This window comes from Herpailurus yagouaroundi, unplaced genomic scaffold (genome assembly GCF_014898765.1).
Source record: "Herpailurus yagouaroundi ecotype Mexico unplaced genomic scaffold, PumYag 530, whole genome shotgun sequence".
Taxonomy (NCBI): domain Eukaryota; kingdom Metazoa; phylum Chordata; class Mammalia; order Carnivora; family Felidae; genus Herpailurus; species Herpailurus yagouaroundi.
This window is the reverse complement of record NW_024412747.1, coordinates 2,192,640-2,206,938: the sequence shown is the minus strand read 5'-3', so window position 1 is coordinate 2,206,938 and position 14,299 is coordinate 2,192,640. Positions and strand designations below refer to the sequence as shown.

The window sequence follows — 14,299 nt, the reverse complement described above, 5'->3', positions numbered from 1 at the left end:
TAACATTTCATTAGTCATGACTGTATATTAAAATCTTAGAATCTTAGGGCACCTGGGTGGCTCCATTGGTTAAGCATCTGACTTCAGCTCAGGTCATGATCTCACAGTTCGTGAGTTTGAGCCCCGTGTCAGGCTCTGTGCTGACAGCTCAGAGCCTGGAGCCTGCTTCGGATTCTGTGTCTCCCTCTCTCTCTCTGACCCTCCCCTGCACATGTTCTGTCTGTCTCTCAAAAATAAATAAACATTAAAAGAAATTTTTAAAAAAATCATAGAATCTTATAAATTTGAATTCCCTATCATGCAATTTTTAGGAGAATTAAACTGGACTGGAATTTCATACGGATTTTTAATTAAAAAATATAACATACTGATTTAACATTAAGGATTAAATCAGTTTTGGTTGGATTTGAAAGCTGATTTTCCTTGGTTTAAATCTAACTTTGCCAGTTACTAGGTGTACAACCCTGAGCAAGTTATTTAACTTCCTTAAAGGTCAGTGGTCATCTGTTAAATGTAGCTAAGACTACCAGCCTCACAGTGTGCTTGTGAAAATTGTTATCGAATGGTGTCTGTAACTTTCCTGGCATAGCGCCTAACACCACAAACAAGCTGTTATTCCCATTATTTTAATGATAGGAAGGAAAGTAGTGGGTATATGGGTATTATTATCATTTAATAAGGAATGGAAGCTATTTGGTATTAGCCTTTAATATAATGTCCCTGAAAACATTGTTACTTGTTTATTGTCACTATTCAGATATGAAATCCATTCATTAATTACGAATGAAAACAAACAAGTTGTGACTTTATTTTTTCAGGATGATTGTGGTCATGTAACCTCTTCCCTGGATCCTTCTTTTTTCAACATTGTATCAATATTAATGATTCTGTGATAGTCTTTGTAGATTCTCATAGTGTATTATCAGTAGCAGGATGTTATTTGGCATAATTACCACATGGCCAAACAGGAAACAGATCTGTCCTCCAGTTTTTTAAATTGGCACATAATCCCCTAATTCCATATCTCTGTGATTCCCAATGTGTGGATCTATGGAATTCTAATGAGATTCCCTGATCTATACAGGCATCAAATAGTGACTATTAATAGAGAAAATAATCTGATTCTCAAATATGTCTTAAGTGTTGTTAAATGCTATTATGACTCATGAAACGTATTTCATTTGACAGTCCAACTGATTCATAGAGTTGCATCATTTTGTCCAAGCCATAAGTATGTAAATGAACCATGATTATCACATAGGGATGCATGAGTGTTATTAGTGTTTAAAAGAGGCTCTCAGGGATGCATGAGTGTTATTAGTGTTTTTGAAAACGCTGATTTTTTGAAAACAGTGAAAACTTTGCACTTTAACTTCTTATGGTATTTACTAGTTTTCACAATGTAGATTTGGGATGCCTTTTTGTTTCTTTCGCATTGTCTAGCATAATGCTGTGTATTGAATCAAATACGCAGCTAACAAATGGATATGCCCAAATCACATTTCGAATGACCTTGAATTTGCATTGCCCTGTGGTAATCCTTAGGCCAGTTCCTAGCACTTGCCTGTGGGTAGAAGGACAAAAAAAACATTCAACTGATGATTTTACTTGAATGTGAGAAGGCCGGAGAGAAGCCATTTGTAATCTGTCCATTAACAACAACATGTTACCTTCTCTCTTTTAGATGGGAATGTGGTGGAGCCTGACATGTCTGCGGGGTTTTGCCCAGATCACAAGGCAGCCATGGTTTTGTTCCTTGACAGGGTCTATGGCATTGAGGTTCAAGATTTCCTCCTCCATCTTCTCGAGGTTGGCTTTCTGCCTGATCTCCGGGCTGCTGCTTCTTTAGATACGGTAATGATTGTAACGATGAACATTCTCAATTCCTGACATGTCCTCCTCTGGCCTGTTCTCCATAGATGTATTCATTCGTTTATGTATTGTCACCAAATGTCTATTGAGTACCAATTATATTTTTAGGCAGGCAGTGGGTAAACATAAAATAAAATAGACTGTATCCTAAGGAATTCATTGAACAGTGGAGAGCACTTACAACCTCAGGATTAAGATAAGAATTCTGATCAGGGACCACGGAAGATAGTAAGTTCATATAACCCTAATTTGGAAGGTTGGCTGAAACAATCATGCTTCTCGATGAAAGCAGTTACAGTATTAAGAATACTTAATGGACACTGTTGAGTTGTGCCAATAACAGTATCATCCTTATAATACTTATAAGGATACTATATTATAATATAATATCATCATTATAACATAATATCATCATTACAATATAGTATCATCATTGTAATATAATATCATCATTATAATATCATCATTGCAATATAATATCATTATAACATAATATCATAATATCATCATTATAATATAATATCATCATTACAATATAATATCATCATTATAATATAATATCATCATTATAATATTTAAAGCATAGATAAGGCTGTAATGTTCCCCGTGCCTCCTGTGGCCTGCACTGAGAATCTGTCATTCCTGGTGTAAATACTCTCCTGTTTGAAGCACTGTAGAGTAAGCTGAAGCTCTAAATGTCATTTCGATAGTTATAATGCCTCCTTTTCTCAATTAAGTGGGTCTTTTTGATTCCAGAGAAAACCAGATCTTGAGGTGGTAACAGCTTTTTCATGAAAGTCTTGAGAGGAGACTCCTAAAAATACACTGAATTTTCTTTTTTCTTTGTTGGGGGTGTTCACATGTAATTCTGAACCTAATAGGATAGTCGAGAACACAAGAAGACAATGAACCTTTGACTGTCGATTCCGACAGACGGGAGCAAAACTGTAAACGTTATTAAGTAGAATTATGGAAGAATTTTTGAACATGAGATTTGTTATGGGAATAAGCTTCTTTCTCTTTTTCCTCCCCTAGTAAAGTACTCACATTCTTGGATATCATTAGTGTCTTCAACTCACACTCATCTTACCATTGATATTTTATTATAGAATGTGAGCCTCTTGGGCTTCTTGAGGAGGTAGAGATCACTATTGACATCACTTCATTTTTATCTATTTGTGAGCAATCGAAAGTTGATTGTTACTAGTGGTAAAAAAAAAAAAAATCACATGGACCACATTTAAAGGTATAACTGAAGAATACATCTTCACTTTTCATATACTGGAACACCTTGGATTGCAAGTAACTTGTTCTATGAGTGTTCTGCAAGATGAGCAAACATTTCTAATGAGTTTTAACTTGATCAGTGAGCGATGTCTTCTAATACGAGTCACACATGACGCCAGACGTCACAGGATCCCAACTGAGCCAATGGGTCTTGAAATTTGGTTTGATATATGAGTGGTTTAGATTACAAGCATGTTTCCAGAATGAATTATGCTCACAAACCCAGGTTTCACTGTATATTTGTCATTTTCTAGATAATGAAATTACATGTCAACATGTTCATCCCTTTGAGAGTTGTCTACTGCCAAACACAAATGACTTTCTACTCTCGCGATTTCTTTTTAGGCTGCTTTGAGTGCCACAGACATGGCCCTGGCCCTCAATCGGTACCTTTGCACAGCCGTGTTGCCTTTATTAACAAGATGTGCCCCTCTTTTCGCGGGCACAGAACACCACGCTTCTCTCATTGACTCGCTACTGCACACTGTGTACAGACTTTCGAAGGGCTGCTCACTTACCAAAGCTCAGCGGGATTCCATAGAAGTTTGTTTGCTCTCTATTTGTGGGTAAGTGGGAAGCCAACTCCGAATCCAGTTTCTTCTCCTTTAAGGAAGAGCATTTACTATATGGCCCTTGACAAATAGTTATGAATTTTGGAAACAATTTCTGTATCAAAAAATTAATTCACTTTAGGTAGTCCCCTCTACCCAAGGTCTGAGTCTTATCAGAGCACCCATGCTCCTCGTCAAGTTCTGGAGTGTTCCTCCAAGCCTCTCTAGGGTATCTGGCCATTGGATATAATGCTGGATCGATTTTACTATTCTGGATGTTGGTGGGTAGGGTGACTGTGTGAGGAGTCTCTGGCCGCCGTAGTGTAAGATTAATAGATTCTCCCCTTTTGACTATGTGTGATGATTTTAACTCCTTTTCCAGAAGAGAAAAGAAAAAAAGGACTTCTTAAATATATAAAAAATGATATAGTATAATATTAAAGCATTACTTATGTGTGGCAATCATGAAGGCTGACTTTATTTCCTCCAGCCTAGAAAACCACTTCCTGTAAATGGAAGTGTTCAAATGTCTTACTGTGAAAACCAGAGCATACCTTCTCCTGTTGGAGTTCTGACAGCTAACATGACAATTTCTCAAGCCCCCTAGCTGGGGTGATGGCTCCTTTCTGATTTCAAGAGCGGGTGAAAGCACGTGGCTCAGCAGTCCACTGATGAAGAAAAGTTTGCACTCACAGTAAAGTGTATGTATGGCTTAGAAGCCAGATGGGACTGAAGGAGGTGAAAAATTAGGAGGTTCTCTCTGTAGCTCCCCTGACCCTCAAATTCTGTAAAAATGAAATCAAAATACCTACCTCATAGAGTTTATCTAAATATTAAACAAGGTGAAACATTCAGGATGACCCCACATAGTAGATGTTCACTGTATGTTGATTTTTGTTCCCTTCCACCTCTGGCAAAATTTGTCTCAGCCTTTTTTTTCTCCCTCCTGTTCAGATACTTCTTTTTGCTTCTAATTCAGTCACTGAAGACCATTCCCACCCAGTAGAGTGGAGAAAGAAGTATTTCTGGAGGAAGGGTCTCAGGAAGCATTAGGGTCTGCCACTGTGAATGGTGGGAAAGTGAAGGAGGAGAAAAGAGGGCCATCTCTAAGGAATGCTCTTCAGCTCTAGGGAGTAGAGATGAGTTGGGATGTAACCTTTTATATAGTTGTGTAGCCTTTTGTTGATCTTTGGATTGGGGCACCTAATTAACCACCATCTGAAGAGAGGTTCTTGGCATATATAATTTAGTCTAATGAACTATTTACTTCGTTTAGACACATTTCCCTTCATTATTGAAATGAACTTTGTTCCACCAGCCAATTGAGACCTTCTATGATGCAGCACTTGCTCCGAAGATTAGTGTTTGATGTCCCATTATTAAATGAACATGCGAAGATGCCTCTTAAGGTAAGGATAGGAAATGTTTGTAGTTAGTTGATTACTGAGTCCTCTGACTTTGCTCCTCTTACAATATGTACAGCTCTTAGAAACGCCATGTTTGATTTTTGACGAGGAAATTTTCTTCCAATTTTTGAAAAGGGACATATAAATTTGAGAAATGTGTATATCACAATAAAATAAGTAATAAAAGATCATAGAATTTTCAAGATTGATTTCCTTTAGGTGAATGGAAATAGAAATCACTGGGAAAAAAGATGGGCAACAAGGAAACAATGCACTAAGGTATCGTTAAGTCTGGAAAACATGGTGGTAGATATGGCCTAAAATCTTAGCAACCTCAAGGGATAAAGAGCAGGCTTTTGAAACATTTTCTAAGTTGGTAATTTCATGACAGTTTCCAAGTGTAATTTCATGGAGTTCAAAGACAACTTCTGTATATAGAGTTTGTCACCAAGTATGGAAAAATCACTGACACTTTCTCTGCCCAGCTTCATTATTCTGTTCATGAATGATCTAGTCTCATAGTGTCTTACTGACCTGGGAATGTTTTTCTGTCATCTAGTATTTCAGTCAAGACTTAGCATTAGAATATTCGATGTGTCCTAGTACGTCTAATAGCATGGTCTATGGGTGGAGGTCATAGTCACGTAATGGACTGTTTTATAGGGAACCACTCTGCACTGTCATCTGGTAAGCATCGTTTTTCCTTGTGGCCACCCAGTAACAGTGGTGGAAAAAGAAGTTTGAGATATTAATACGTCTATTTTTGAACTGCTGTTACTCTGACCATCCCTAGATATTTAGCAAATACAATCTTTCTCCATGAAAAATTGATTTTGGTTTAATAAATTTATATAAATTAATTAATTATGTAAAATAAATTGTATCCTTGCCCCCAATCCCATTTTTACATTTTTTATCATCTAGAGACCCTTTGCCATGCAAAATTTTCTTGATATAAATGAGCTGGAAGGTACCTGAAAAAAGAGACAGTATTACTTTATGTGATAAACTCTTTTACCTTATAGATATTTCTAAGTTAATCCAAACACATTAGATCTCAATATTTCATCATTTGAGATTTCTAAATTGTATGTGTGTATATTTTGTAATTGAAGGGGAGACCATAATAGAAGTATCTCTGTAGTAAGAGATGTCATTTTTTGTTTAAGTTTTTTTATTTTTAAAAAATATTTTTAAATGTTTATTTATTTTTGAGAGATAGAGCACAAGCAGGGAGGGGCAGAGAGAGAGGAAGACACAGAATCCAAAGTAGGCTCCAGGCTCCTAGCTGTCAGCCCAGAGCCCGATGCAGGGCTTGACCTCACAGGCCATGAGATCATGACCTGAACCAAAGTTGGACTCTTAACCGACTGAGCCACCCAGGCACCCCTTAAGTTTGTTTTTTTTTTTAGAAAGAGAGAGCACATGCAGGAGAGGGGCAGAGGGAGACACAGAGAATCTTAAGGACGCTCCATACCCAGCATCGAGCCCACTGCAGGGCTCAATCCCATGACCCTAGGATCATGACCTGAGCCGAAATTAAGAGTTGGCCGCTCAACCAACTGAGCCACCCAGGTGCCCCAACATGTAGTTTGTTTTAATAACAATAATCCTTATCAATCTGTTTCCCTTCTCAGTTACAGAAAAGAGTCCAAAAACTTATTGTTGATTCATAAAGATCATTTCATTAATTCAGCAAGTAGTTGTGAATATTTGTTAGTTTATATATCAAAAATGAACTGTCCAAAGAGCTACCAAATAATTTGAAGATTCTATCCTTGTCTTTAAATTCAGTTTAGTCCTAAACAAACAAAATATGCATAGATGAAAATGTAAGGAGCAACATAGATACTCGGAAAGATAATACGTCACATCCATAACCACCAGAGAAATATAGATAAGGAGATTACTGAAATGGAGTAGTTTGGGATGTTCAAGCTTGAAGCAAAGCCTGAAGTGTGGTGATTAAGGATTGGCAAAAGGAAGCAAAAATATTGAGAGGTAGATTTCCCTTAGAATGTACATTTCTGGTGCTGTATCCTAGAGATATTTACTTGTGCCTCTGGGTTACCCTGAGGTCAATCCTGTCACTAAGTGTAGATGTGCACATCCAGGGGATGGTGATTCATGAAACTGTGAGTAAATGATACCATCTAATATATAGGACTCAAGGATACATTAGTAACCAAACACTCTCATAAAGACTACTGTTCTAGATGGTTTGTTCGCAAACCTGGGTATTTGGTCCTCATACTGTGATTAGTGTTAGATTTTAAAGAGGCATAGTATAGTATTCTCCAGAAGAATTCATAGGAGATTGAGCAGTTTTGACCTTATTACTTGGCCTTTGGGTCAAGTCACATGGGTGGAAATGGGAAAAATCCAAATGGTACCTTTAAGTCATCACTTTTGTAATTAATTGTTTCCTCACATAGTTGCTGACAAATCATTATGAAAGATGCTGGAAATATTACTGCCTGCCTGGAGGGTGGGGGAACTTCGGAGCTGCCTCAGAAGAAGAACTTCATTTATCAAGAAAGTTGTTTTGGGGCATTTTTGACGCCCTGTCTCAAAAGGTGATTCAATATTTTGTGGGCTTTGTGTGACAAAATAATTTAAAAGTTGTAAATATTCCTAGTAGAATATCATCTTTACTTATTAAGACTTGTGTAGGTTTTTTTTCATTTTTCTAACATACAAATTTTGAGAATGTAATTGATACCGAGCTTTCATAATTATTAAGGTAGCATGGCCCTTGTGACCATAACACCATCAGAATTTAAAATGGCTAAGCATTTTAGGAAATTATGAACATGGTTGAGTTTTGGTGCATTTAAAAAAAAATGTTTATTTTTGAGAGAGAGAGAGAGAGAGAGAGCGCGCACAAGCACGGGAGGGGCAGAGAGAGAGGGAGACAGAGGGTCCAAAGTGGGCTCTGTACTGAGACCCGAGAGCCTTATGCGGAACTCAGACTCACAGACCGTGAGATCATGACCTGAGCTGAAATCAAGAATTGGCCACTTAACCGACTGAGCCACCCAGGCGCTCCAAGTTTTGGCGCATTTGGACTTACCTGGACTCAAACCCTCCCTAGTCACCCTGATCTTAAAACCTGACAAAATCTTATCACATATAAAAATATGCAGCCTCATAAAATTATAATATTCCAGTGGCCTTCCTGACTTTTCCCACTTTGCTGCCATGGAGATTAAAGTCACTCCATTCAGTGTTGCTTTCTATATGTGACATTCCCTAACACCTGGCGTATTTATAACGGATAGTTCAGATATTTTCAGAAGGCTGGAAGGGGATAGTATTTCAGAGAAAAATCAGAACAGCATGCTTTGTATGCTTCTGCTAAAGTTATTAATCGAAATCAGCTTGAATTCCCAGGTGGACATTATTAGACAACCAGAGCAGGATATCCAGAAGTTTGCTACATAATAGAGTCAAGTTCATCTGTGATTACAGTTGGAAGCTACATCTTGATGCTTTCTGTTACTGAATTATAAATGTTGAAGGTATTTTTAGAGGAACTTACAGCATTAATTTAAAATTCAACACTTGAAGTGAGATAATTTTTAAATAATTATTATTTTCTACTTTTTGAAACATCTATAAATACTGGGGTGCCTGGGTGACTCAGTCAGTTGAGCGTCCAACTTCAGCTCAGGTCATGATCTCACAGTTTGCGAGTTCGAGCCCCACATGGAGCTCTCTGCTGTCAGCGTAGAGCCCGCTTCAGATCCTCTGCACCTCCCCTGCTCACACTCTCTCTCTCAAAATAATAATAATAAACTTTAAAAAATTAAAAATTCATAAATACAAATTTAATTAGTTATGTGATTAATATACAAATACCTCTTCCCAGAAATTTTGACTCTACATATTCCCTATAGAATTTCTTTCTCGGTTTAGAATTTTATTTTTCATACCTTTGTATATGGTACAGATCAGTTAAAATTTCTTACTCTCTGGAATGTTCCTTTATTTTTCAAGTATAGCCTTTATAATATGGTATGGCGGTATTCTATAGTTATGCTTTTCATCTACTGAATTTATGTTTCAGTTGTAAAGACATGCTATACATTCAGAATATCCAAGTATATTTCATTTCAAATATTGGAGAAAACCTCTTAGAGAAGCAGAGTTTTTATTCTTCTTAAGCAGCAACTCAGTAACTCCTCATGTTTGATGGGATTTCAGGCTACATATACTTTCCATTTGCTAGAGAAAGAGTCTGCGAGGGAGTTACGTTAGCCTGGGGGTAATTCCGATCTTTTCTGACAGCGCTGTGCCAGCCACAGCGATCATTCTGACAACTTTTGCTCAACAGTAACCCAGGCTTTTGGTGTTTTGTTTTGGTCCTCCATTTCTTCCCAGAAATATGAACAAGAACTTTTCAAACTGGCACTGCCTTGCCTGAGTGCCGTTGCGGGAGCTTTGCCTCCAGACTACATGGAGTCAAATTATGTCAGTATGATGGAAAAACAGTCATCAATGGATTCTGAAGGGAACTTTAACCCACAACCTGTTGATACCTCAAAGTATGGACTCTTTCTATTGCAGCAGATTTTTATTGTAAATGATGTGTGAAGTCTGAAATTGAATAAGGTACTAATGTGAACTTTCTCTAATCCATGCCCCCTTTGAATTGGTATCCTTTTGGTAGGGGTCCCTTTACTTGACAGAATGAACAGTGGTGATAATAATGATGTCAGAAGTAGATATAATAATAATGTCAGAAGTAGATAACGATGTACCTTCTAGGCTACGTCACATAACCCGGATTCTGTGTGTGTGACCACATGATAGTATCTACGGTAATGAGAATCAAGAAAGGATATCAGCTATATTTGTAGCTGAAAATTTACCCCAAGTGTTTATTAATTGCAGCCAGCCTCTGTAGCGCATCTTTGACTGGGGGTGATCCCGGCAGGGCAGAGCTGTTCTGTCAGAAGCAGAGAGTCACCGCTACATGTCAGCAACGTCTAAGGGGTAGCACCTGGTGTTCAGCATCTTAAAGCACAGCATGAGATTCCAGGGAATATCAAATGAGAATATTTGTGGAAAATGTAGCATGCTGTTAGAATGCAATGTGACAGCCTTAACCACAGATCAAATGTTCCGTCACATAAAACTGCTTACCCATACTTAGTTGCGTAAATTGTTTTTACAAATGGGATGTCTCAGTACTTCAGATGTTTGGAGTCTCAGCATTTTTGTTGTTACTGTCTTTGAGTAGGACCATGGTTTCCCATTTGCGAGGAAAGCTGACTCTTCATGCCACATTATCTTATCGATTCCTTGGTGACTCCGCAAGATTATGGTGTTAGCAAGGCAGTCAGTGGTAGTTCTCATCCACGGCATCCGAATTTGCTTGGGAGTTCAACTTTCAGGCTTCTGGGTGGCCCCCCAGCTGGTTTAGCTTCCATAACAGATAAAAAATTCAACCCAAGTGGTATGCCATTAGTTTGATAATGCCTTAAATTTGCATGTTTGGTATTTGATGACAGTCCCGTGAGAAAAGACTCTACCCCCCAGTATTTGGCTTATGTGATTGATCCTTTGTTTCTCTTCCAATGTAAGTAAACCAAAATATCACATATTCAGTTCCTACATGGGTAAGTTTGTGGTTTGCTAACGTGATATAATCCACGATTTTAAAATAACATCAGAACATGTGGTGGTCTTGGTGTTGATTAATTAGATCTAACTGATTAACAGCTGTCGGGCATGTGTATTCATTTACCTAGGCTTACCCCTTTGGGGCCTTCTTACCAGAGTAGGTTTACTTAGTGATATCAATCATTGCTACATCTTTGTGATTTTTATATATTGTTTCTTAAGTATTTCTGGGTCATATAGTTCAATTCCTGACTGATAACATTGTTGCACAAGAACAGTAAACCATCTCACTATGCTAGGTTTTATTTAGAAGTCAGTTATCAATGGTAATTGTGTTAATAAGTTATATGCATGAGTGAATGGAATTATATATATATTTGATTTTCCGTTCATTGATCTATTATGATATTCCCAAGTCTCATAGTTGGACTTGGTCATCAGTTGCATGCACTTATCATCTGTTGAAGAGATCAAATATTAATTAAATATGAAAGGAATCGAGAATAAATGTTATCAAGATCACAGAGCATAAGTAGTTACTTTTCGCTGTAGTCCATATTAATAGTAGAATGTTATATGTAGACCATAAAATTTAAAATCACTAACACATCTCTAGTTGTATGACATTAATTTAAAATTTTAGTACATTGAAAAAGTGTCACCGGTCAGATTTCAGGAGATCTTTTACCTACTATAGTTGTTGCAGAAGAGACTTAAGTCAAAAAGGGAGAATAACTTAAAAGAATGAATATGGAAGGGAAGTATGTCTTTAAGCTCATTAAATCTAACCATATCTTGATTCAGATTTAAAAAAATTTTTTTGTATGATTGATTATCCTCGTCTTGCAATATATTTTAATTATATTATATATAATTTTTAATATATACAACTTCTATGAAGACATAATAAGTTATGAATTAATACAAGATGAGCAGATAAGAACATTACCGGCTTGATTTATATATTATTCCTGCACTAGGGAAAAGCAATACTATGTTAAAATGATTTTTTAACAGTTATGCATCAAGTGGGATTTAAGCAATCATAAGCTGTGAGTAAATTACTGGTATGATTTCCCATAAATCCTGTAAAAATCAAGCTTTTTTTCTTTATTTTTCTCATAGCATTACAATTCCTGAGAAGTTGGAATACTTCATTAACAAATATGCTGAACATTCTCATGACAAATGGTCAATGGACAAGGTAAAAGCCAGAGCATCACATTCTCATTCAGTACTGAATGTACCCAATGAGTGGCCACCACCCAAATATTTCTGACCATGACTATTTTCTACCTTAAACTGAGAGCTGTATCTAGATTAAGAAAGAATATTTAATTACGATTTGCTAATACAGTATTTGGTTCTGCCATTAATACGTGTAATCCAACATGAATGAGAATATCTGTTTATCAAAAGCACAGTTTTAGGAATAAAAATTCTATTAGTGAAATAATAAATAGAGTTTCTAAACACATATTGTTTGTGAGATAATCATCATCAGGGGCTTTAGGAAGAAAAGGTGACTGTCAGAAATCTTTTAAAGAAACTTTCGCTTCAAGAGTAATTTTATATTAGAGAAATCTTGAAATTATTAATCGGAAATAGTGATTGTTTATACCTTCCAGTCTTCTGTAATAGGTCTTACTGCTAAGTAGATCTGCAGGTCGCTAAAAATAAACTGCATGGCAAGTTGACATATTTTATTTGGATTGTCAGAAAAATGCAAGCTGATGAGTTAAGTGACACATGTCCTACATATCATGAAATTCTCTAAAAGGAAACTTATGGCTGTGTAGTCACATTATGTTGAGCCTGGTTAAACTTGAGAGATGTGAAATAGATTTGTCAGAGAAATTGAGCTGAGATGATGCAGGAATCTAAAAGAAGCATGTACTGTTGGCGAAGTGAAAATCAAACATCAAAGGTTCCGAGGTGTTTGTGTTTATGGAGCAGCTCTGTATCATCCTGTTAGACTTTATATTAAATTTCAGTTCTTGCCTTCGCCAATCAGTCCCTTTCTCCTAAGAAACCGTCTTTTTGTTTTGATGAACGTGTGGTTCTTTGTTCACTAATTTATTTACTAGGTGAGTCAGTCCGAGATAAGTGTCTGTTTTATGTAAAGACTCTATTAGGTACCGAGCTGGTGGTGATGGAGAGGAAGTTTACAAGAAGGCTGTCCTGAGCTATTGCAGTCTAGTTACTCAGATTCCATGGGCAGATATGAAATGAGATAGGGAAACGGTGACACGTACAGAACTGCAAGGGCAAAATCATGTGGAACGAACATGTTGAGAGTTAATTGAATACTGGAGTGGACCAAACAGTTAGCATTATTCAGAGAAGCTTCCCAATAAAAACAGCACACTCCAGTTTTCCTGCTTGAACGAGCATTTCGCATACACATCTCAGATGGAGGGCCCCCAGATGTTGCAGAATCAACATCATGGGGGCTGCGCACCCCGTAGTTTGCTCAGCGGGGGAGTGCTTACTGACATAACTATAGACCTGGATCTGTTCAGGGTGTGTTTAATCTTTGGATAGAAAGATTTGTTCTCGGTAATTATTCAAAATAATATTGGTTAGGATGGAAATCTTTATATTGACTTATGCTGGGTGGAATTCAAACCTTAGCCCATATCTTGATTTATTTTTATTTTACTAGTATACACTTCAACACATACATACCTACATTCTCAAAAATTCATGTAAAATAATTTTTATTTTTTTTAAGTTGGCAAATGGATGGATTTATGGAGAAATATATTCAGACTCGTCTAAAGTTCAGCCGTTAATGAAGCCATATAAACTATTATCTGAAAAGGTGAGGTTTCTTTCTTTTTTGTTATACAGTTTCAATTTATTTTGAATTTTTTTCTTTATTATGTAATTTCTTATTAAAATGTTTTCTTTATTTACATATGCTTTTTAAAAAACCTTTATTTAAAGGTTGCAATTTTTAATTTTAATCTTTTGTCTTTTTTTCTCTATTCCTATTTCTATCAGCATTTAATAGGTTCTTCTCTACTTAATATTCTTCTGTTCCTTTTTGATATTTTTTCCTCCCCAATATTTTTAAGGTCTTCAGAAAATATTCTTATGTGCTAAGGAGTTTCTTGATGAGGGATAAAGAAGTAATATTTACAATGATTATTACTTATAATTTTTCATGTATTTTACTTCTTTGGGGGGGAAATCAATATCTTGACAAATGAAGTGAAAAGGACTTTTTTAGTTTGGTGCTTACGGAGGAAGAGTTTTTCTCATCTGTGTATTCAGATGGTAGAAAAGCCTGCACTTATGGTTCATATAATCTGGCACTGTTTCTCCTTTTTTAGTTTCTCCTTTTTTAGTTAGAGTATCAGAAGCTGGGAAACTAAAGAAAACTAACCTCCAATGAAATAATAAGCTGAAATCCCTCTTTGTAGCATTAGCCAAATTAGATCTCAGCTCACCCGGTGCTTTTCAGAATTTTTACTTTACTTTTTCATTTCTAAATAAATAATGCCAGTCTTCTTTTTTTTTAAGTGAAGTGAAGGTAGTCTATTTCAGATT

The 14,299-nt window shown here is 36.5% G+C and overlaps 1 protein-coding gene across 13 annotated transcripts in view; it reads left to right on the top strand.

The window, feature by feature from the left end:
• RYR2 (ryanodine receptor 2) overlaps positions 1–14,299 on the top strand; it is a 768,472-nt gene that overhangs the window by 569,596 nt on the left and 184,577 nt on the right. For all 13 annotated transcript variants that reach the window (XM_040464903.1, XM_040464902.1, XM_040464892.1 and 10 more), the window contains 7 exons: positions 1,685–1,854; positions 3,505–3,725; positions 5,029–5,119; positions 7,552–7,692; positions 9,500–9,663; positions 11,870–11,948; positions 13,479–13,568. In XM_040464903.1, the coding sequence (XP_040320837.1) occupies positions 1,685–1,854; positions 3,505–3,725; positions 5,029–5,119; positions 7,552–7,692; positions 9,500–9,663; positions 11,870–11,948; positions 13,479–13,568 (956 nt within the window). The remainder of the gene's footprint in view (positions 1–1,684; positions 1,855–3,504; positions 3,726–5,028; positions 5,120–7,551; positions 7,693–9,499; positions 9,664–11,869; positions 11,949–13,478; positions 13,569–14,299) is intronic.